At 38.7% G+C, this 25,147-nt stretch overlaps 1 protein-coding gene across 1 annotated transcript in view; it reads right to left on the bottom strand.

Annotated features, from left to right (window-relative positions):
• Window positions 1–14,138: 14,138 nt before the first annotated feature.
• Window positions 14,139–25,147, bottom strand: part of EPSTI1 (epithelial stromal interaction 1) — a 50,061-nt gene continuing 39,052 nt past the window's right edge. The window contains exons 9-12 of the mRNA XM_005487307.4: window positions 23,260–23,333; window positions 21,256–21,353; window positions 16,169–16,201; window positions 14,139–14,761 (exon numbers count right to left, since the gene is read on the bottom strand). Coding sequence (XP_005487364.2) covers window positions 21,266–21,353; window positions 23,260–23,333 — 162 coding nt within the window. The 3' untranslated portion in view covers window positions 14,139–14,761; window positions 16,169–16,201; window positions 21,256–21,265. The remainder of the gene's footprint in view (window positions 14,762–16,168; window positions 16,202–21,255; window positions 21,354–23,259; window positions 23,334–25,147) is intronic.

Raw genomic sequence — 25,147 nt, 5'->3', positions numbered from 1 at the left:
ACAGTAAAATATCTGACTGTCTTCAGAGCTTATTAGTGTTTTTTATTATTCCTATTGCACTGTTCATGGTGCATATTCCTGTGCTAACTTCAGCAGATAAGGAAAAGTATCCCCAGTCCTCAAGCCAGTACTCAGGAATACATTAAAATAACCTGAATTTGGGATCACTTCAGCATCTCCATTCCATGGTTATGTTAAAGGAAGGCAGAGATTTGGAAGCTGAGCAGCATAGATCAAACTGTAGCATTGGTTTAATTCACTTGCCCTTTTCCAATTAATAAATGACTCTTTTTCACATTAGCACTCATTCAGAAACATGGCAAATATGGCTCAGTTCTCCATACAGTTTACTGGAATAATTGCTAATTTTAGGTGACCCAGGACTGATTATGTGAGTTCCTATATACCAAGAAAGACCATAGAATTACGTTGAATAACATGCTCTTGCATCAGTATTGCACATTTGTTGTTGAACTAGCGGCTACATTTTTAAACTTGTGGTGTCATGATTGCAAGTAGATGGTCACAATGAGAACAGGAAATTGTTAAGATTAGCTCTGTAATGTTTTTCTGACTGTTAAGTCAAACTTGTCTTATTTGTGGGAATCAAAATGCATATTTTTAGAAAGACATCTAGATTTGCTTGATGATTTGGAATGATGAAGTAACTGCTTTGTCTGGTCATTTGCCTCTTCAGCATTACTGCACCAGGTGTCACTCTGAGGCAGTGATTTAGAGGTGCAACACCTAAAATCTTGGAGGAAGAGTTCACTTTCCTGAGAACACGTCGCCTTCTTCTTATCTTAGAAATAGAGTAAAACTTCTTCACTTGCAAAATTTGACTCCTCTTTCTCATTTTTCCAGATGGGCATCCCTTTCTTGGTCCTGAAGTTAGCCTCCAGTGTGCTTTTATGCCATATACTTAACATTCAGTCCTTGGTTCCTTTCTACACTTAACTAGATGGCTTTTCTATACTTTCTCCTTGCAATATAGCTAATTGCATTTGAGTAAATCTGCAAGCTTCTTAACAAGCATCAAAAATGGCACACCTTCAGCCTGTAATGCTGAAATGAATTTTCCAGGCCTCATATCAACCATGTTTTTCCCTATACTCTCACTTTTTTACATCACTTTTTTCAAAAACAGTAATAACAAGATTAGACCAGAGAGCCATGACATTTTTCCCCAATGCTAGAGAAAGGGGCATCTTCCTTCCACACACACATGTAAGAAATGTATCAGTGTCCCCACAAGCAGACAGCCCCACAGGAGTTGGGAGTAACTGCTGAGCGATAAAGATGAGTTGTTTATCTAATAACATATTCAAGTTCTTCTCCCAGTCATTGCTTTGCAGGACAATCGTCTAGTCCATTTGATCCGTGTTCTTTATTTCCAGAGGGATGACTTTACGTTTGGCCTCAATGAACAATTTGAGAACTTTCAGCATACACAAAAAAAAAAAGCTCATTCAATTTCAACTCAGAGGGACATGATGGAGACATACATATTGCACACGATGAAACTTACACCTGAAGATTTGTCTGACATCTTGTCTGTATTCCCAGGCAAGCTGCCTTAAGAGTTCTCTTACTCTCATAAAAAGTCCTCTGTGCATTGTAGGCAGACAAGCCTTGCTTTTATAATCTCATAGAAACAGGGAACTCATACATCATTATAAGAAGAAAAAATTGTTCCCAGTGTTTCTGAAAGAAAATACTTTAGAAAGGCAAAGAGGAAGGAAATGCTTTGACTCATTTGGTTCATTTGCACTCTGCATGAATGTTTCGCTCAAAGTCTTGAGACATTCAGTGGAATTGAATTTTTTTGTGTGACTACATCAGTATTTCAATTCAGATCAACAGCACACATTTGAAGCAAATTTCCTTGATGTGCCAGTCACCCACTTGGACACTTATTTCAAAATAGTCTTGAATCATGTTCTTCATCAACAAAGTTAAAGGATTGGAAGGACCCCTGTGGTGCTCCAGCCACTAATGGGCCTTAAATCTGCAGTTAGTCCATGGTCAAACCACTGAAAATAAGGATAGTATGGGTCTGGGTACATTAGCAGCCGGAGTTTTAATCTGCAAGATTGATCCTACTGAACAAACGGCTTCACAATATGACATAGCTGGTGCACTCCAGCCAAACTAACAAAAACACATGTTTAAATGCACATAATTTCTCAAGCAACATCCTTGCTAGCCTTCAGTATAATTACTTATCATATAAACTTTTTTCCTGGGGCTGTTACCAGCCCCAGGCAGGATTCTTAGTTTTCATAAAGGCAGGTTCCCTGAAGTCTGATCTGACCTTTACTGATATCAATTTAGAGTCATCAGCTTAGGCTCTCTAAGAACAAAGCAGAAGACCTGATAGAATTTGAAGAATCTGGATTCCTAGATGTTGCTCACTGATTTCTGATGCAGTTTCATCGTGCTCCATTGATTCACAATCCACAGAGGAGTATGAAGGTCTCATTATTTTCAAGGGATCCAAATCAACCTGCTTTCATTATCTCGCAGTGGACATCTAAAGCTGAACTATTCCCAGGAAGCTCTTTCTGTAGCCAATGGAGAGAGATGGGCCTCCAAAAATCATTTTAAATGAGACATTAAAAACTCAGGATAGGATTTGCCATACAACAGAGATACCTTTTTTACTACACAAAAAAGACCCAAAGGTAACTGTGTTGGATTTATTAATTTTGGTTTTAGATGCAGATTAATCCTATCTGTGAAATGAAAGTGATGGAAAATGAAGATTTTTAAGAAGTAGAAAATTGAAATTTACATTTTCTACTAGAGCCATTATAAGTCTCAGCATAACAAAATAAAAGTGTCCACAATTATGAAAATTTCCTCAAGGGACAGGACAGGGACAAAATTTGCTGTTACGTGGAAAAATTTAACTGAGATAAAAGTATTGTCCACAGTCAGAATAATATGCATACGATAAACAATTATCAGTTAAGAGCTCCACTCTCCAGGCTTTGTGTAGAAAAAATTTATCTAGCTCTGCTGTTCAGCATCATTGTCTTTAGCTAAGTTTCACCTTGCTGGAGTCATGGAATATCAGTGAATTCTTTTACCTTTTTCCTTTTCATGGTGAGGATAAGGCATTTGTCAATTATTTTCACGGTGGCGTATCATCTGTTTCACACCTTATAGTTCTTACTTTTGCCTGCACTGCTGCCTTACTTAGCAATAGAAAAGTACCTCTATCCCCTTTCTTTTATTCATTTATTTCCATTATGAAGTAAAGAAATTAGGATAATTCATGTCAGTGGACTGGGATTTGTGGATGTCATCACAATTCATTAAAATTGCTAAGTCCTGTCACTTGCTCCCTATTATTCTGCAATACAGTTGGTATATGAATTGACACACTACCAAAGTTAGACGAGAACATTTAAGTTTTCTCCATAGAGGATCATCCCTCTGCTTTATTGTCCCAGCTTAGTGACATGCTTTCCATGCTGTACTTAGCTATCAGTCCTTTGTAACCAGTATAAATTCCAGGTCTCTCTCTTCCACATATTTCCTTCTTCCTTGATTCTTTGACTTTTGTCCTCCTGTAAGTCATATAGAAATCAGTAGAGTTTGTACAGCTGCTCATGGCACTTTAAAACCGTACCATTGCACTTAGCAAAAAACTGTGCTTTTGCTGGCTGGTGCTATGGATCACTAAAACAAGATGGATAAAGGCCTTGTGAAAGAAAGTATATAGGCTTTTTGACCAACCTCTTTTTAATGCAATTGTTTTTACAAGACTTCTTCCAAAGATGGGGCTCAGAATGAAGTTTTATCTCCCGGGCATGTGGAAGAAAGGCTTGTAATAGCTCTGAGCCGTGCATCACACCTAAATCCTGCTCATACATCTTGCTATTAAAGGCTTGACTGACACTTAATTTCCATCTCTATCTAGCTGTTCCCCTTGGCTCCTTTCTCTTTCCTTTATTTCTTATGACTTTCAGTCCTTTGTTTCCTTTCAGGACTTCCTTCCTAAATTCAATATATTTCTTCCTGACCTACTTCTCATGATATTATCAGGTTAGAAGCGCATTTCTTTCTTATAAGCATTTTATTTAGACCATAGAACATAAAAATCTTCTCATTTCATTGTTTCAGATGTTTTTACATTCTGATTACTGTAATTAAGAAAATGAGTTTTTCTCATTTTCAATGAGAAAATTTTTCAATTTTCAATTTTTTTCATTTTCAATGCAGTGTTTGGTTATGAGTTTTTAAAAATTATTTTTCAAATCCTATCTTGTACTGTTCCAAGCTGGCATTTTATTTCAAGAAGACTATGGTTTTGAGACAGGTTTCTTTGGCCATGCATCCAGTGACTCCCCTTCACAGTTTTAAGACAGAATTATTCCTTGTGCCAGCTTGGGTGAAGCATTCTGTATTCTGCATTCTGCTGCATTATTACATTTTTTGTGGAATCCTACAACAAAGACAACTTGTTCTTTTTCTTTTGCTGATGATCAAACTAGGAAGTAATAGTAAAGGCTAATCCAAGCCTGAAGACCAGGTCAACATTTTGTTGTTGTTGTTGAGGGTGATTTTGGTTGTTTTTTTTTAAAGAGCAGGGGGGAACCTATGGTGCTCCCTGACTTGCTCAGTCCCCAGACATATGGATGCCTTCCAGCCACCGCAGTGGCAGAGTGGGCTGGGAACAGACTTGGTGCCAATGCTATAGGCACACTTGAATGCACAGACTCCCCTCTGCTATGGGGGGAGCCCTGTGGGGTACCCAGGTCAGCACTTCCAACAAAAGGTGTCTTGAGGAGCCCCCCAGAAGATAGCAGAGAAGTGTCCAAAAGATTAGATGTTATATATGTAAATATTTGTTGCTGTCACCTTCTGTAGATTTTTGTCCTTATGCTGAAAGGTTTTGGCAAGCTGTGTGCTCAGTGTTAAACTCTGACTCTGACTAACCAATAATGAACTATTTGCTGTCACCAAAGATTAATTTAAAAGTGTAATAATAGTTATATGCTTACTATTAAATATTTCTAAATGGAACCTGCACATATGGAACAAAGTCAATTTTGTGACATCTCTTCACTCTGGTCCAGTTTCATTAACTTTTATTTTCTTCACCTGTTTCCCCTGTCATTACTGTCAGCCTTGGGGCAGGCATTTTCGAAACATTCATTTTAATTACAGCACAATAAGAATGAAGCCCCTTGTGGTATTTATCAGCAGAATTCTCAAGAAATTTTTAATATATTGAAAATAAATCGTGTTTATAGCACACTGCTTTGCCAACTGTAGAAGAATTTAACGGTTCATATATCATCCATTTACCACCTTTTTAACATTTAAACAGAGCCTGGAATTTATACCCTTTGATGACTCACCAGTCCCTGCTGCTCAGATGTAATCCTCATTCAATAAGGAGTGGAAGTCCTGAGTGAACACAACTTATGCTGCAGTGCTGACTGGGGTGGCAGAGCTCAGCAAAGTGGGTTAATAAATTCCAGCATGATCTATTCCTAGCAACAGACATGGTCTCTCCAGAACCAGCTGTATCTGATCAATACATACACAAGGCCAGATAATAGAGAAAGTGGCACTGCTGGGTGCTGAGTGAAAAAGCTCATTGCAAAAGTTTATGGTAGACTTTTAATGGCCCCTTAACGCTTGAGAAATGCAACCTTTATTCAATGAATGATTAACCATTTGCTGGGAGCTTGGGGAAATGGAACAAATTATTTGTAGAACCTGCATGAGTAGGCTTTGGCACAGAGGACCATCTCTGGCAGGCTAACTGTACCTTATTAAAGTAGGAAATCCCTCCCAGATCCATTAGCAAGGAGGTGTTCATGGAAAAGACTAACTCCTCACTTCTGGGAGCTATTAGCACATAACACTACTGGCCTTTTCCTCTGACATGTAGAAGGGTTGAACATAACAGCCAAATCCTTGGCCTCACACCTCTGTAGTCGATGTTTTTTGCAGTTAAACACAAGGTCTGATTCTGCCATTGTTTGTGGGCTTTAGCTGTAACTGAGATCAGGCCATGCCTTGACATTTCACTGACCTCGTGGGCATCTCCAGTATCTCCTTTACTGCTCTGCATGATCCCACTGCTCTGGCACCTGCGATGTGTCACAGTTGATGTGTTTAGGAGGTGTAAGCAGGTGTGGTAGCAATAGGCTGCAGGTTGCTGAAAGGATTCCCACTATTAAGTCTGTTGCCAGCCCAATCTGGCATTTGGGGTGTCTGCAAATCCCCCCAGTTTACCTGAAGGCAATTGTGTGACTCCTTGCACTCATGAAACTCAGCTGCTCAGAGTTACTGGCACTGAGATATGTAACTGGTGCAGCTTAAGGGACGCAATTTCAGCAAGGTTACACCGATTTATCCCTCTTTATGATCTGACCATACATATTTATTTAAAATGCTGTCAGATTCAAGGTATCTTATATGCCTGTGTGGCCTATATTGCCTTTAGGATGAAATAGTGTATCAAGTGACACAAACCTCAGTACTGGTACATGGTATTTATGTGGGGTGTTGTCTCCCTCAAATGGATGCCTGGCAAGTGAAGCAAGGTGGCTCAGGGATGAAAAAGTTTTTCAGCAACCATAAAATTGTAACATATCATCTTCTCAAGGCCTCACACTGCCTAGGTGTCTCCAAGTTGGGATGTGAATAAAAGCCTATCAATGGCAGAGGCCCCTCTGCAGGCTGTAGAAAGGCAAGAAAGGGGAAGATGCCAGTTGGCCATAGTCAGAACTTCTTCCTCCAAATCCCACTCCAGGGCTACTCAGTGGTGCCAATGTAGGATCACCGAATTTATTTAATGTGTATATTTACACACAAACACACACACACATAGATATATATATAGATACATACATACGAGCATGTGTCACTGTATTCTGTTTTCCATTGCCCTGCCCACAGCCTTGTCTGTTTTAACACAGCCTTGTTGGATCCAGGGCTCTCAGCATGCAGTCATGTACATGCCGTGTGCTCACAAAATAGATTTCTAATCTCAGATGGCTCTTAAGCTTAAACTGCCACAAATATCAACACATGACTTCAGCTAATAGATATCAATTAGTGCCAAGGCCTCAATTTTTAACTCTGAACACTTTACTTGCCTGAAAGACCAATTTGTGATAACAGACAGATTGAAGTATGGAGCGCTATAACCTCCTGGAAAACCCTTATGTTTATTTGTGAAAGCAATTTTTTAGAAAGGCTCCAGGACTACACACAGAGTTGTGCCTATGGGAATATGCTGCAAGTAAATAACTTTTCTTAGCTATTGTAGTTAGGATTCACATAATCAGAAAAATTAGGAACATGGTCTGTGGTGATCATTTGTATTCTCTCCATAGAAAGCAAAGACAGACAGACATTCTCAGAGGCTGATTCACCTTAGGTGTCAAAGAACCCCTAACAGATGGCTCCACAGATCTGCTCTCCAGACAGTTCAGAAAACTGAATCCTTTCCTTAGTAAAAACACTCCTTGAAAGAGAAAATAAACTACTCTTTCAGGAACAACTTGTGTTCTCTTCTCCTACAAACCAATACAAGGTCTACCTGTATCACTTCCATATCTGTGTTCCACTTTCCTTTGCCCTTTATTCTGTCTCACACCATTAGAAGACTGCTGTAAAGATTACTGCTACCTCTGTTAGAATTGAAAACCAGTAAGAGAGACATCCTCTACATATCATAGATTTTGAAAAATGCTAACACAGTAGCATTTGTTTTCAGTACTTGCTCATTAGCCCACAGACCCACTCTCAAATCTTAAAAGTTGTTTTTTCTGCAGGTGCATGTTGTGGTAACCTGCAGGACACCCAAGTGCTGGTCATCCTACTTGAAGTCAAAAGGAGCTGAAACTTGTAAGAGAGTAATCACATTGAATCTGTATATTAAATTATTTTTAATCTTTATGACTGTGGTTTTTTATTATCAGTTTAACCTATTCCAGTTAAAATATTTTTTATTGCCTTCTGCTGGAGACAATTATCAGTGTGCAAAGAGCAAGCAATGCATTTTTTCAGATTAAACAGAGAAAGCAGAACGAATCACTGCTTCAAACACTCTTTTATTTATTTTGTGAAGGAGAGCCAGGAGAGACATTGATCTAAAGAGTTAAGTAATTGGCACTTAGAGTTTTGATCTCACATACAGGAAAAAAAATTCAAGAGAACAGAATATTAATCAGAATTGATCCAGAGTGAAAAGGTATAGCAGAACTTCTGAAAAGCCATGTAAAATAAAGGTTAATAAAAAAAAAAATTGCCCTGCCAAACTAAACCAGTTCCTGCCTCTGGAAGAAATGAAAAAGAAAAAAAAAAAAGGAGTTTGGTTGGGGTTTTTTTATTGATTTGGTTTTTTAGTCTGGGGTCTTGTTTTTTTTTTTTTTTGACTGTTTTTCCTGTTTATTTGTTTTCCATTTTATTCAGGTTAAAAAGAAGTTGGGCACACTGGATGAAATTAACCTGAGAAAGTTCCTTGTGTATTACACCGTTTTACCTTTGCAGAGTTTGCACTTACATTAACCTCCAGGAAAAGGTCCATATTAGTTCATTGTAACAAGTGTCTTTGTTTTATTTAAATGTGGTTGGATCAGGTATGTGAATAATGACAAGCAGGCCAATTTCTAGGATTGAAGGCTCTGGTCTCTGCTGTGCTAGCAATTGCTGATCTTCAAGATGAGCTAAAACAGCACAACATCTGTTTACCAGGCTCCATGAAGATGGAGGAAGCATTTCAGTCGTGAAACAAACTAAATGCAAATAAAGCATGCCAACAAATTTTCTGCATCTTAAAAAAAAAAAAAAAGAAAAAAAAAAAGGGAAGGGAGAGAGTGTCAATAGCAGTGGAGTCTCTCCACAAAAGCAGAGCAAGAAATAGTATAGAATAGTTTACATTAGGAAGGAAATTGTAGCTTCTTAAGGTGAGAAATGCTTTTTTTTCCTAGGTTTTTTATTGATCATATTCAATTGAACCAACCAGCTAAGAAATTGGTTGTAAAGATTCAACCTGGCTGTTCTGTTCTTGGCTGCTGAGCTGTGATATTACTCACACCTTTGAAGTTAGTTGGATAAGACCTTTGTTATCAGAGCTATGCCAAGACTGCATTTATTACTTTCTTCTTTTCATAACTTTATTTTTGCCTTTGTAATCCAAGACTTAACTTTTTCCTTGGGGGAGTAAATGTGGAAGGTGGCTACTGAAAGCTTACCTTCTGTGAGGATGAAATTTTACCATAATGAAACACCCTGCTCCTCCAGTGACCACCAGTCATGTACCACGGCTGTGAAAACACCCCACTCCAGGCAGAGAACAAAGGAACACCAGCACAGAAACTCTGCCACACCCACAGATTAGCTCCACAGCCATCACTGTGCCAGGGAAGAGGCAAAAATGCAAAATCCTCACTTCCGATACCAATATACACACATATTTATTTCTGGGAAACAGACAGATTACTATTTCAGATGGGAATAGGGAAATATATATATTTTTATTCCTTTAGTAAAGGACTGAGTTATTAAATATTAGCAAAGAGAACTTGGACCACTGGCTGTAGGTGTATAAACTGATGAGATTGTAAAAACACTGTTTTCAAAGCAGGATACTGGATAAATCCTCTGAGATATGGTGACTGTCCAAAAGATTGAACAGAGAAGACAGGAAATAAATTTTTCAATGTTTCCAAAGGATAATGTGCTGAAAAACTAACTTTAGGTCTGTCAATTTAATGCTTACCCAGGGCAAAATCTTAGGAAAGCAAAAGAGGATGTGCTCAATAAAGAATTAAGGGTGAACAGCATAATTAATACCAGACAACACGGCTTTAGGAAAGATTAAAGTTTGAATAGGTAGGAGTTGCATTTATGGTGAGATTTCCAGTCTGACAAAATGTGCATTTGTTAAAAGAAAAGAGTTATACAAGGCCATATGACTTTCTTATATAAAAATAAAGAACTACTCAAACTTCAAAGTCTAGATAAGAAAATTGAGAATTTGCTAGAAAGACTTTAAAATAAAATACTAAATGGAAATCATCTTTCAAAAATAACATTTTTGTTAGGGTTTCTTACCCAAATATAGTTCAAGGCAGTTCATGGACTGGGAGGGAAGGAAAGAGAAATTGGTGGTAAAGACTGTGGTTGGTGCTAACTGAATGAGAGTTAAAGATAGCTCCTAGAGAGAGGTCCAGGCAGCAGGAAAAAATGCCTTGCCTTCTTTTAATTAAGGAGGTAAGTGCAAAGATCAAACAGCTAGGAACAGGGAATGGGAGCTGAAAGTGAAATAAAAAAAATGAATTAATGTTGGCAAGAAATAAACCCACTCTTTTTAATGAGAGCAGATCAGAGAGAGTTCAGAATGAAATCCCTAGAATGGTTTGAAATTTGGAAAGTCTTTAATGAGAGACTGAAGAACCTCAGGTGAATTTTCTCATTTCAAGCTTCCATTTCTACCCAGTGACAGTCACAGTGAAAGCTCTCACCTCTGCTAACAGTGTCAGCATCAGCTGAGTGCTGCCCATGGCTGCTACAGCATCCAGTCCTGCTCAGAGCAGGGTCACTGATGGCAGGTTGCTCAGGACAGTCCAGGGATGTGAACTCAGCAGCCTCTCTGGGCAACCTGTGACACTGCCTGATAAGCTATTAAAAAAAAAAAAAAAAAGGCATGTGTGTTTAAATAGAATTTTCTGTATTTTAACTTGTGCCCATTGTCCTGTTGTTGGGCACCTGAATTAATGTCCTTCACCACTCCCCCCCTTCCCAATATTTACTCACATGTATGAGACCCCTCTGAGCCTCATACTCTGCAGGCTGAACAGTCACAGCTCTCTCAGTTTGCTCTCTTATCAAAGTTGCTCCTGTCCCCTCGCCACTTTCATGGCCCTTTGCTGGACTCACTCCAGTGTGTCCACATTTCTCATACTGAGGAGCCAAGCACTGGACCCAGCACTCCTGATTTGTCTCACTAGGCTGACCAGAAGGAAATTATCACATCCCATGGCAATGTTCTTCCTAATGCAGCCCCACGCCAAGATAGAAAAGGATGGGACAAATAGGGGACATGGACAGGAGAGAAGAAAACACATTGGTCTGTCAGACAGGAAAGAGAAATGATTGCAAAAGAATAAATGTTACATTGAAGCAGCAAATAGTATTGTTCCCATTTTTAATTCCAGAGGATATAGCAGAAAAATAGGCTGTTAAAGCAGTCAAGGGTACTAAGGAAGAACCCATGGATCCCAAGAAAAGGGGAATGATTGGAGGCAATGAGGAGTAATATCTAGAGAGGGAGCAGAAGGGATTTCTGCCAGACAGTTTGTATTCCAGGAGCAAAAGTAGAGAAAACAAGTATCTGGAGGTGTGAAGGAGTCAATGTGAGTGAGCCACTAGGACCATAGAGCCATGGAATGGTTTGGGTTGGAAGAGGCCGTAAAGATCATCAGTTCCAAACACTTGCCATGGGCAGGGACACTTTCCATTAGACCAGGTTGCTCAGAGCTCCAAAGACTGTGATGGGGAGCAGAGCCATGGCATGGCCCACAGCAGTGACATCCAGCTCCTGGAACAGATAAAGCCACGTTGCCTTCTCATTTCACATGAATTTCTATTCTTTTGCATAAAGCAGAAGAGTCAACATAGCCTGGGTGCTGAGAACTGCTCTAAAGAACCTGGTAGTTAAAATGTTCTCCAAGACAGGAGACAGGGATTTGAATTTCTTGATGCAGAGGCAGGAACTGAACCTGGATGAATACCATAAAATGTAAGCTATGGATTAACTCCCTTTCTAGTATCTTATAATATTCTGCCTTAGTGTCTGAGTAGTAGGGCACATACCAAAAGGAAGATATAGTTACACCAAATCCCATTGCATCAAAGGCTTTCTTCAAATATGGATTATTTTTAAAATAAAAACTGAAAAAAACTTGTAAATGGAATGAAGCAGTCCAAATTCTGCACATTAAGAAAAAGAAGAGTTTCAGGAGCAGAAAACCATAATTTACCAAGTAAATGCTTAAGAAAATTCATTAACAGTTTTATGAAACTTGGCAAGTTTACACTAGGAGTCAGGAAGGTATTTTTAAAAGTAGGAATAGATAAACCATTGGAACAACTTTTGGGTACATAACAGAGAATCTGGCTTGTAAGTCCTTAAATAAATTCTACATTTCTTCATAGGAAGGTACTTTCTGATTTAGACAGACCATAAAATCTAAACATAGGACTCTTGCTGTCAAGTTATATTGGAATTCAGAATAGCTGATCATAATGGTTCAGTCAGTTTGTTAAAATGAATTTGACTCAGCAATGAAAGAGCAAGGGGATTTCCTCTTGCAACTTCCAGACACACGCAACTCCCTGCTGGAAGGTTTTTTCTAAAATAAAAAAGGAGATCATCAGAACAAATTATATTGTTATCAACAACAATTTAAAAACAAAACAAAACAAAACCCCAAAACTCTCCATTTACTGTTATGCAGAAATAAAATCTGGTACTATGCAACAGTACAAAGATAATTACTTTGGTTTGTGTAAGTTGTAACTAGAGAAACTACTTGAGTTTGAAAATCTTTATCAAATGTTTACTCTAACAAGCAAATAGAAAAGATGCCCAGCTATCAGTTCCTAACTCTCGACAAACCTGAAGCTGTTTTCCCCCTCTACCACCACTTTATTTCATTATAATGTCCTTAAAGAGATGTCATAACATCCCTTTGCTCTCACCCTTACAGTTTGGGCAGGGTATGTGTGTATGGAGGTGGTAATTCTGAGATACTGGAAGCTTTCCAACAGGATAAGCTGCTTTTTCCAGACATCCTGCTAACATCAATTTGTGGATGGATGTAACTTCTTATCATCTCCATTGCAGGGCATGGCTGTCAAAGACACTTCCTGGGCCACTGTTCATATAGATTTGTTTGTTCTGTTCAGAAAGATAGGGGAGGGAAAATTCTGATATTTCTCCATTAAAAGGGCTGGAATAGTTAATGTCAGAAATAGTTTGTAGACAGCATTTCAAAAAAGAGATTGAAATGCTGGATAAGGGGAAGCACTTTGAAGACAGCCTAAAGAAAGCAAAAAAGCTTAATGGAAGAGGTTATTCAAGGTGACCTGCCATCACTGCTCCTGAATGTGAAAGTAGCAGGTTAATAAAAAGCTCTTTTTCATGTATAGAAACATAGCAACACAGACTGAATTTCAGCTTGTTGGGGACAAGGGTGACTTCCCCTCCCACTCAGCCTTTGGGTTCACTGCTACAAAAAGACCACTTACAAATATGAGTCCCATTAGAGTACAATACCAGGGTCTGACTGCAGCAAAGACATTTCCATTGAAATATATGTATATGCATGTATATATTGCCCACTCTGCAGACGTTTAGCCCCTGCCCTAAAATCTACCAAAGGAGGCCAGGTGAGGGATTTCTTGGAGGGAGAGGTAAATTTAATTTCCAAAGAAGTCCAATGACACAGCCAAATACCACTTGCTATACAGTACCACTGTGTAGGTATGGAAAAGTCTTCCCAAGGAATCTTCCCAGAAATTTTTACCTAAAAAAAGGCTAAAACCAGAAAATACTGCTAAATCTCCAGCATTCCCTATGAACATCAGCTATCTAGCAGCATGAGAGATTTGAGTAATAGTTTGAGCCAAAGACAGCTACAGAGTTTCCCACAATGGACAGCAAACATCACAACATCCGTGGTTCAAAAAGACCTTCAGGTGACTCATTATGAAGTTTCCATATTGCAAGGGTGATGGAAAAATATCATGCCTGCATGCTGAACAAAATTGTTCTGGAGACCTGTAACTCAGCCTAAGACATAATTGCAAATGCCACAGATACTTTTTCTTTTCTGCATGGTTTATGTAATATGCACTGTGAACCCTTCTTTTACATTGGTCATATATGATGATTTTAGAAAGCATTAAAAGGCTGTCATCTGTCTCAGAGACAGGGAGACACAAATTAAATTCCACTGGACTAGAGGGACAAAGAAAAGCAGGAAACTGAAGCTAACATTGGAGTAGTGCTCCCCACTCCTGTAACAGATGTTACCATGGTAAAACAGACAAAGAGAAAAGACACTACATTGTATCACAAAAGATGTGAAGAGATCAAATACATTTCAGTTTTATTTCAAGCTTTATTTCTTTCTTTCATGTTATGTATTTTTCTAAGAACCTATTTAAAAGATACTGTCTACAATGCACATTTTTCTTCTTGAGTGTCTGCTATTGAGTACAAGAGTAAATTAATTTCACAAAACTTCCACAAGAACAAACAGAAAACAAACAAACAAACAAAACCCCTGCAACATTTCTCCTTCTCTTCCCAAAAAAACCCTCTCTACCTGCTTTTTAAGATTGTCTCTGAATTTTTTTTTTTCTGGGTAAAGAGCAGCAAGTAAACAAAGATGTTACTGCAGTTTCTGCAGTCACTTTGTCTTCTTTTCCAGAGATCATGAAGACTGGGATAATTACATTCTCCATGAGGCAAAACAATTTATGAAAAAAAAATTATATATATTCCTATTAAAAATTAAATAGGACTTTCATAATCAGCTGTCTCAAATATGTATGCATGAATAATGACAGCTAGAAACCAGTCTCTGCAGATTGCTCATGAAGACGGTGTGCAGCTGAAGCCAGAGTAAGAAAAGAATCACAATAAAGAACAGTTTCTCAGAGCTTTTACGAAGTCATTTGGCGTAGGCCAGATAAAAGCGAATATTTCTGCAATACCCTGTAACAAGAGGGAGAAAAAAGAATTAAAATTTATCTTTTGCAACAAAAACAAAATTCAAAGTCAACTTCTCAAGGATTAATTCCACTGAAAAATAGCCTTCCCTTTCTTCCAACAGGTTTTAGCTTTTAATTATGTAAAGCCTTCATGAAGGGATTTCTATCTTTTTGTAAATTTAATTCACAAAATGTTCTAATTATCTGCAGACATATTAGTAACTCTTTGAACAATATATTGACATAGCAGGCTGAAATGTGTTTTCAAAACAACAGAAAAACAAGGCTTGTACAGTTCATATGTAAATACATGATTGGTATTATACCAATAACAAAGGATCCAATGTGTTGAAGTCCTTCAGCTGTCCACAGCTTATAAAAGGTAGTAGAACTGTGGACTGCAAAAAATAGCCATTTTGCCCCTCCAGGGAATTGCCTTTATCTACACATTGTCATTTTTTGAGTGAATTTGATTACATTTTTAATAAAAATTTTACTTCTCAAAAACCTGAAAGGACAACTCAAGGGAAGCCAACAATATCATTTAGATACTATCTTCAGAATAAAGCCCTGCTGTAAAAGTACTAACGTAACTGTTGGAGTAGCAAATGACGAAGAAAGTCTCAAATCTAGATTTGTGGGAGAAGGGTTGGAAGCAAGGGACTTTTAAAAGTTTGATTATTTTAAATTCCTTTTCATAAAATGCAAGGTCTCAAAAAAAAAAAAAAAAGAGTTATGTCAAACCCATCTCCTAAGGAACAAATAATCTTTGTCAGTTCCTGAAATTGCTTCAAAAGTTTCCAACCCTGTAAGTAAAGGCTCTGCAGACATAGTTGTATCCGAACTAAGGATTAGAGTAGGGAACCCCTTTCAGAAAGGATCACAGATGCAGTGAGTATTAAGAAAAGGACATTTTAAAGCAGAGGGTCTGATTTCTCTGATTCAGTAGTGGTGTTTTACTGACAGCCTCCAGTGATATGCATAGTCTCCCTTTTTGTTCATGAACAATGGTTGGAAGAACACAGCCCACAACAGTATCCCTTTCACTTAAGAACACTGAAAGTTTACTAAGTCCTGCACTCCCAGCCACATTCAGTTTTATTTAGGCACAGTCTATGATGCTAGAGAACATGGCTGTAGTGAAGTTGTAGCCTAAATATCAAGGCACTCCCAGAAGATGCCTTCAATGCCATCATCAGCTTTTCTTACCTGCAATTCTTCACAAAAATCATGTTTCAGATTAGATATGTGCCATTGCAGGACTCCCAAACACAGAGTTGGAATGCATTTCTTTTAAGACCCCTTCTCATATTGTTTCAAAATTAAACTACAAAAATTGTCATAATGAAATGTCAAATTCAAAACTAAATTAATACTGACATTGGTCCTATAAAATCCAAATTATTCCCACCTTGCTCCTCCTTTATTCCAAGTAGTTTGACTCCTGGATAAAAATAAAAAATGCACTAGTACAGTACAATGTACAATGTGCAATACAATCACATATTCATGCAAGGAATTATGGTTATCTATTTGTGTGGCGCTTTCTTGATTATTTGAAGTCGTTTTGAAACTCCACTTAAAATAACAAGAAAACTCTTCTCCAAGATTCCAGTCGTAGAAAGAAACATCTTTGATTTGACTTCTAAATAAATAGCAGGATGTATTGACTCAAGAGATAAACATATCTTGCTTCTGCTAGGAGAAAAAAAAAATCTAGAAGTATTTCAAATATCTTCAGATTCTTAAATCCTTAACCTCACACAATTTGAAAGAGTGAGAAGCTTCTTCTGTTCCTGCCCAGACTGCCACTATTCTCATTTAGGATTCTCAAAGGAAAGAATGATTGAGCTCAAGATCAAGGCAGGGGAAACACATTTGCATATGATGTCTGACAGCCTTGCCAGAGCTAAGTCACTAAACTGAGCTATAGCCTGCCTGGACCTACTAATCTGAGGTCCCTTTATTGATGCTGATACTTCTGCTAAGTATTTTCTATATTTTCTGCCAGGAAAGACATGCATGTTACTTTTGGTAAAAAGAAAAAACCCAACAAACAAGAAAACAACCAGTTTTAGGAAACAAACCAATAACCTTTTTAACTCAGATTGTACATAGACTAACCAAGTTAAAGCTAAGTTAGTCATATTATTCATTTAAACAAATGTAACCATTGTGGATTGCATTCTGGAACCTTCTTATACAAATATTCTTTTCTCAATATTCCCATGTTAAGTAAAAGCCTTTTCTTTGTTCTGGGAAAGCAGCATTTTTAGTGCAACTTGATCCTTCTCAAAGTATATTGAAGACAGATTGTTTACAAAAACCTGTGACATGCATGCTGGCCTTGTGACTTCAGGGGCCTTTGAGCTGGGGCTCCTTTTGCTGTGCAACAGTAAACTTCATGACTTGTTCCCTCTTCAACTGGTTGAAGATTTATACACAAACAGCATAAATCAAGTGCTGGCTGAGACTCCAAAGAAACTTTCCCATGGGTCATGCTGCAAGAACTAAACAAAGTGCAAACCCACAAACCATGTTTATTCAAAATAGTTTTATCTGTAAATCATATTTCCCCAAAACAAATTTATCCAGCATCTTATTCAGTTCCTGTTCTGCACATGGGAAAGGAAGAGAATGGGGTTTCCTGTCCCACTACACCTGTGTATTCAGGGCATAGTTGCTTTGCACAGCAAATATCTAGAATTATGCATCCACTGAAAAGGCAGAGTCAGCGCTCGAGGGAGCATTTCTCATTCTTATGCATCACACTGGATATAATGGAGACATGAGACACGAGGATGTAATATGCCACCCTGCCTTCTAGATTCTGGGTTTGCTATGACTCAGAGAGTTTCAGCAAGACAACTAGTATTTAATTGAAGAAGAGTAGACCTATAAATTTCATATGTTCACAATGTGACCTCTCCCCATTTACAGAAAAAACAAAAGGATACTTGACAGTGCCCCATTTTCATGCAAAAAAATAACAAGGTCTCTGTTACAGGCTTGCCATGCATTAGCTTTTGGTCTCTGCAAATCCCTACATACTTGGATATGGGCAAATCCCATGAGGCATTGAATAACAAAATGTGCAACTGTTTAAAAGTTATTCTTTTGTAACAACAAAAGTGCTTTACTGATCATTTGTGCCAAAACAGTGAACAAATACTGTCTCAGTTCTAAGTCCCAGGTGAATCATGATTAAATTAGGAAGAAATTCTTTACTGTGAGGGTGGTGAAATACTGCAGCAGGCTGCCCAGAGAAGCTGTGGATGCCCCATCCCTGGAAGTGCTGAAGGCCAGGTTTTCTGGAGCTCTGAGCAACCTGATCTCATGGAAGGTCCCTGCCCGTAGCAGGCAGGTTGGAACTAGATGATCTTTAAGGTCCCTTCCAACCCAAACCATTCTGTGATTCCATTATATGATCTTATTTATTAAACTTGGATATTAAAAGGACAATGGTAATTTTCTTATCCTCCTATCTTGAAAGGTTTATCCTTATGCCAAAGGCAGTGCAAAGGGCATTAAAACTTTCTTGATAGCATACAGCAAGACTCAAGGCTTTCTCAAGGGTGCAGTAGATCACAGATAGAAGCGGAACCTCATTATGTGTTTTCCCATTAAAAATGGAAACTACAAAGCCACCCAGAGAGTGCCCTGGCATTTATAATCAAAAAAGGCAGGAGAAATTACTGTCACGAAGATCCTTCTTGACATAACAGCTTATAAATACTCCTAATAAAACACAAAATATCTGGAGGGGATTTGAATTAATGAAAGCTCATTTCCTATTGCTTAGGGGACAATTGGACAATGTAACTGCTCTCCTGCCCTCTTCCCAGACATACACAATATATTCAGCCTCCTCCCCTTTTCTCCATGTCATTTGTGATATCATGTCCCTTTCTGATTGCCCTAGCCCCCAGGACATCAGGGCAGAGCTGCAGCTGCTCTGGAGCCCGTGCCCATGCTGATCCGCCAGAGGGCTGCAGTCAAACAATGCAGAGAATGCACCACCCCTCGGAGTGGGCACTGTTTTAGGCTGTCTCCTATGCTAGTCACTGCTTTTCACAAAACACACGGAAATTTAATTATCTCTGAGACTTATAATCCCTTTCAAATTTGGCTAAGATTGGCCAGCAGCTGGGAAATCTTATTACATGCACACAGACAGTGTGATTGTACAAACTTAATTTCTTTAGGAAACCAGGCTAATAGAACCAACAGTGAAAAACAGAGTAGATACATCAACAATAGAGCACAACATTCAGTTTCTGTTAAGTGAGAAGTTTTTGAGACTGTAAGGAGTTCAAACAGGGAAAAAAAATACAAGAGGGAAAGAGAACAAATATTTCCTCTTTGGTGCCATTGCACAGATGGAAGAGGCTCAAAAATTACCTTCAGGTCTTTACTTTGGGAACTTTTTTACCTTCTCTTAATCTTAGTATATAGGCGGACCTGTTTCAGTTAGCTTCCTTGTAATGTAAAATGCCTGGATGCAGACTACATGACTTGTAAGCCCTGCCTGGAGTTCAGATCTTTTTTTTTAAATCCCAAAGGAAAGGAGAAGAATCTTGGTATAATCAAAGACACTAAGATTGCTGCCTCCAGCCTATCTTTTGAGAGGTTATTTCTCTTTCTTGTACTTGTTACCAATACCCATTTTTTAATTCCTATCCATTATGACATATTCTTTCATATTTTAATCTTTTCCTTCTGAGTTTAGTCTTCAAATCTCACATTATAACATAAAGGAAAAATATATCTAGCATTACCCAGCAGAAGGCATGCTCTTTGGGAGTCATTAAGTAAATAACAGAGTAGGTACATTTATCACTTCCATACTTGGGGTTTTATTGCATTTGTATTGATGCATTAATTGAATATAAAAAAACCCTCACATAGTCATCTGTTGTTAAAACTGTGCCTAGACTGAGCACACTCATTTGGTGGTACCAACTACCACCCTGTGAAAGAGGGTGTGTGCATCTAGCTAAAGGCAAAGCCCTGCCACCTCTGCAGACAATGGCAAGGTTTCCAGGGGTGAAGGCAGGGGCTCTGATGGAGATGCTCGAGTAAGATGTTGGGGATCTTGGCTGTGTCACACATTTTCCTTGGAGTTTATCAGGAAACAGTACACAAATGGGGATAAAAGACACAAAGCGCCCTCGTTGCCTTTGCTAACCAGAGACTGTCCATCACACTTTATCTTTTGCACTTTCCCTGTATCAGGTGGCTGTGTCCTGCCTGCAGCCTCTAATTCTGCTATCTGCAGACATGCTGTCCTTCAGGAGGTGGCTCAGGCCTGCCACACACTGTGCTCTCTTACTCACACCCTTTAACTAGCCTGGACATGTGTAACTTGGCTTCCCTCAGCTTCTGGACTGCCTGACATGCTTGGTGTTTCAGATAAGCAAAGCTGCTAATGTCTGCCCACAGACCTGATGGGAGCTTGAGCTGGCATGTCCTGTCTCCTCTCACCAAGACCAAGAACCAGTACAAGCCCCCTGAGCCCAAAGCTTGTAGTGATGAAGACACCCTTTTCCCACTTCCAGTACATGGAAAATCCAGTAGCAAGAATATCTGCTTTTTAGCCTTGACTTTGGAGATGCTTGAACCGAACTCTTCCTGGTATTCACTGGCTAACATACACATCCTCACCAACAAATCCAATTCAAGCTGTTGTATTTTATCAAATAAACACCTTCCTCTACACTGTCACACACACTAAATTCTCTTAGACTCTCATCATTTTGCTTCTCAGTCTTCCTAACTCTTCAATTCTCATACTAGGGTCCTTTCATCAATAGAATTTCAGCCTAATGAAAAATTCCATGATGGGGAATATATATAACTACTTTTTTTTTACACTGAAAAGTGCAATTCTAAACAACAGTCACATTAATGTCTCATTAGGACAGTTGAAAAAATGAATGGATATTTAATAGATTACAGCCAAGATATCTTTTCTTCAAAAATCCTTGCAAATATTGACTTTAAATGAAATGTAGTTGAGCCTTCTTTGTCATAATTTTATATAGGTAAAAAAAGAACAGCTGAACCTGGAAAGATATAGGTAGGTAGATAGATACAGATATATAGATGGGATTTTTTCCCTCCAACTTCAATACCATATTAAAATATTTATAGCATATCCAAGAATCTTTCATTTAAAGACTTTTAAAAAAATCTCTAATGATTTCACTATCCTTGCACTTAACTTAAGGAAGTACCTTGGATGTGACTCCTTGCAGTGAGTACCTCACACACAAGGCCACTGAGTTCTGCTGCAAGAGCAGCTATTCCTCTCTCCTCCGATTTGAAAAGCTTATATTTTAGACAGAATTTCTTCTTGAAAGGTATTAAGGACAGCCAGCCCAGCCGGGGCTGTAAGTTCTGTCAGGCAGACTAAAGACAGACACACAATAGTGTCTGGAGAAAAATTCAATATTTGAACAATCTCATTGCTTCTCCATTCTGTACCAAAAAACTTACCAAGGTGCCATTATTGAGGTAGTCCAGTATATCCAGGGTGGTAGATGTTATTAGGCTGTGTTCTGTTCTGCAGTCGGTCCAGGAAATCATTATTTATCCTTAAAGTACAATAAAAAATGAATAATGATGGAAGGCAGCTGAGAAGTTCACAAACTACTGATATTAAACATTCTGTGAGTGGCTCTCCCTTCCCATCTGTTCAGGCCCCATCTTCCTGTATTTTTCAAGCAGCATAACCATGGATGGGCATGAGATCAGGTGGACTTAATTTTCAATTCACCAGATGCATCCTTATCCTGGGATCAGCTTGTTGGGAATAAGAGGCATACCTTGGCTGCTGTTCATAATGCACCAAAATTCTCCATAGAAAGATGACCTGTGTACCACCACCCACCATTTTAGGGAGGTTACATATTTTGACTAACTCACTAAGATTACCTAAGTCACCTTAGGTAGTATTTCAGCTTTCAGTGCACAAGGAAATTTCTAGAAATACTGATTCCTGGTAAAAAATGGAAGAAAACATTTAAGCTTGTTACTGAGAGAGACAATTTATGCAGCTGAAAACTTTCTCTTCCATCCAGCTGCGAAATTCTAGCATTTTCTTGCATTACTCTACCAATCTGGAAAGCATGGACAAATACACAGTTTTCCTCAATTTGTTTTAAATATTTTCACATTGGGATTGTTCAACATGCAGAGGAGAAGCCTACGGGGTGACCTTACAGCAGCCTTTCAGTATTTAAAGTGGGCTACAAGAGAGATGGACGGGGACTTTTTACAAGGGTATGTGATAAAGGGCAAGGGAGAATGGCTTTAGACTGAAAGGGGGTAGATTTAGATTGGATATTAGGAAGAAATTCTTCACTATGAGGGTGCTGAGGCACGGGCACAGGTTGCCCAGAGAAGCTGTGCATGCCCCATCCCTGGCAGCGCTCCAGGCCAGGCTGGATGGGGCTCTGAGCAGCCTGGTGGAATGGAAGGTGTCCCTGCCTATGGCAGGGGGGTTGGAGCTAGATGACCTTTAAGGTCCCTTCCAACCCAAACCATTCTATGATTCTCTGGAAAACTGTGTCTTTTTCTCCTTGATTACTGCTTAGGACTGACACACGTTTAGACAGGACTGTTGTTTTAATGTTCTACAATGGTGCTGGTAAGAATGAGATAAAAAGGAAAATACTGGGTTATTTCTGCCTCTGCATATGAGATGGACTGAATCAAAAATCCTTCATTAACTTCTATGGGTAATTATTTCAAACTCTTTGCTAGAGAAAAAAAAGAAATTAAAGCAGTCTGAAGAGTGGTTGCCTACAGAAGTAGGCATTTTTTAAAATATTTACATAATGATTTAAAAAAAAGAAACAAATATTGTTTTTACTTTTGAGCCTGAGCATTGTATCTTTTTACTAGAAGAACACAAAGCTGAGAATAAAGCTGTGCTTCAGGATAATGAAAAGTCCATTAAGTGACAGAAGTGGAAGATGAGAAGTGTGGAGCACAGAGAGGTCACAGCAGTGGGAAAGAAATGCAGCTGCAGAAGGCCTTGCTGCACTGCAGGTTCCATCTGAATCAATACCAAGTCCCAGATTTAGCTCTGCCTGCTAACCTCAGAGACAGTCAGCCACAAGATGCAGCATGGACAAAGCAGACCGTTCTAAAAGAAATAAAAATATAGATATAAAAATATATGGATATCTAGGTTCATATACAGATACACAGATAAAGTGTGTATCCTCCATAAATCTATTAATTGCTTCTACTCTATGCTGTGTCCTATGCTGATAGGACAAAAAAAGTGAAAAAGGCACTCTGGGTCATTCTGCATGCAGTGAACAGCTGTATTAATGGATATTAGTGGCTCACAGTGGAAAGCAAAGCTAAACCAGAGATAAGGTCAGGGATCCTCATTGCAATAGCCTTCTGAAACATGAGTGCCTGTATTTTGAGACCCTTTCCACGTGGAAATTCAATTCCAGTGTATTTTGCAATTTTTTTGCATCTTACCTCCTCTGTTCATTTTTTAGTGTTCTTGTCCTGGTTTCCTCTTCCTGCTTTTGTTTAAATTCCAATAATTCAGCCTGGCAATGATAAAAATGAAAAACAAACAAACAAATAAATAAATAAATAAACTAACTTACTTTTAATTAACCTAATTTTAATTACTTATGCTGCAAACCTTATTAATTCTACATGATGCTAACCTCAGTTAAAGTCAGAACTTCTCTCAGCTGCATTTTCCTTATGCGACAGCACTATGTTAAAAACTGAGCTGGTTTTTCTGTTCAGCATGTGGATATTTTTTTGTTTGTGCCTTGAAAAGTGGCAAGTTACAGGATTCAGACATTAGAGTCCTACATTTAAGGGGGTATGCCAGACACCAGTCTGCTTCCCCTTGTCCCAAAAACACAGACTTGAATTTGCCAGTGGGTCAGAGGGGGATGAAAGCCAAAGTGAGGAGCAGACACAGCTGTCATGCCCACAGAGTAAGAAGGAGCCATGTCCTTCACCTCCTGCCTCTGCAGAGTGCAAGCAGAAGAGGAGATCTGGGCTATGTGATGTAGTGTGTCACCTCCTGCTCCCTGGGGCTCCCTTCAGGGTGAGGAGGGAAAATGGAGCTTGTTGAAAATGGGGTGCTGGGAACATACACAAGCCCCCAGCTTTGCAGCCTTACGTGGTATTAAGGTGTATAAACAGTGTCAAAGGGAATTCATTTTGGAGGAGAGTTTGCTCATGCAATTTTAGCCAAAACTGTGAAGGAAACACAACTGGCATGACTGTGGTCTGTATGTGTGCTTGTTTGTCCAGCTCCTTCTGCCTGCAACGCACCCAAGAGATTACAGACCTTTGTGCAAAGGAGATTTGGGCTTCCAGGGCAAGGGGGAAGGCATAGGAACAGACCCATCTTTTATATTTTCCATAGCAACTGCACAGCAGTAGAAATAGAAACTAAAATAAAATGATGTACTTAGATAAAAGCTTCAATAACTGAATGGAACCACATGACTGGGGTTTTTTTTAAATCAATTTAAGTGGAACATTAAGTAAAAACTATGCAATAAATGTATGGAGAAAATCAATAACTGAGAATGTGTTGTGTATCAATATTTGTCTAGCCCTAAAAGAAGAAACAGGATTAAGAAATAAAAAAGCCAACCTCAATTTTCACTATTTTAAATAACTATTCAACCTGAAAATTAAAACTCAGTATCTGACTTTCCAATATGCCGACTCCTCTCTCGGAGTAATGTTCTGAAATATATTGTGTGTATATGATGCAGTGTTCAAAGTGTACTGAAAATTTCTAAATCAAGCAATACATACTAAAACCTGTTCTGAAGAAAAAAAGGGAACTGACAATACCTACACATTTTATAGCTACACTGTGCTAGGAGGTACACACAAGACAGAATTCGCAATTACTTTAATAAATATTAGTTTGAGGAAGAAACGAGCCAACATATATCTGAGGGACAATTATTGGAGCCCTTAAAATCCATATTATTTACAGTGGGTTTGTAAGTAGTGCATTACTCTGCACAATAGGTAGCAGCAACTGTGAAGGCAAGGAGACCTTGGAACCACATAACAAACAAGAGCAGCCTTAGAAGCAGCCAACACCTCCTTAGAAACCCATGGAAATTGCTGAAGAGTCTACAGCTCTACACAAGTCCCTTAAACCAAACCCATAAATTAGGGTGTGCTAATTTACATCTGTAGTCATTTTCTCTTTGGAAGGATCCATGTACAGACTACAACAGGAACCAGCCTTAGACCCATCCAGGCTGGTTTTCAAATATTTTTCCTATGTATAGGTTCTGAGAGCAAGCATATACCTGATGGAATAGCAATGAAGAGACTCCCTTGTGCTCCACCTTTTTTTCCCCAGTACTAT

This window comes from Zonotrichia albicollis, chromosome 2 (assembly GCF_047830755.1).
Source record: "Zonotrichia albicollis isolate bZonAlb1 chromosome 2, bZonAlb1.hap1, whole genome shotgun sequence".
NCBI classification, from domain to species: domain Eukaryota; kingdom Metazoa; phylum Chordata; class Aves; order Passeriformes; family Passerellidae; genus Zonotrichia; species Zonotrichia albicollis.
This window is presented reverse-complemented; position numbering and strand designations above follow the sequence as displayed.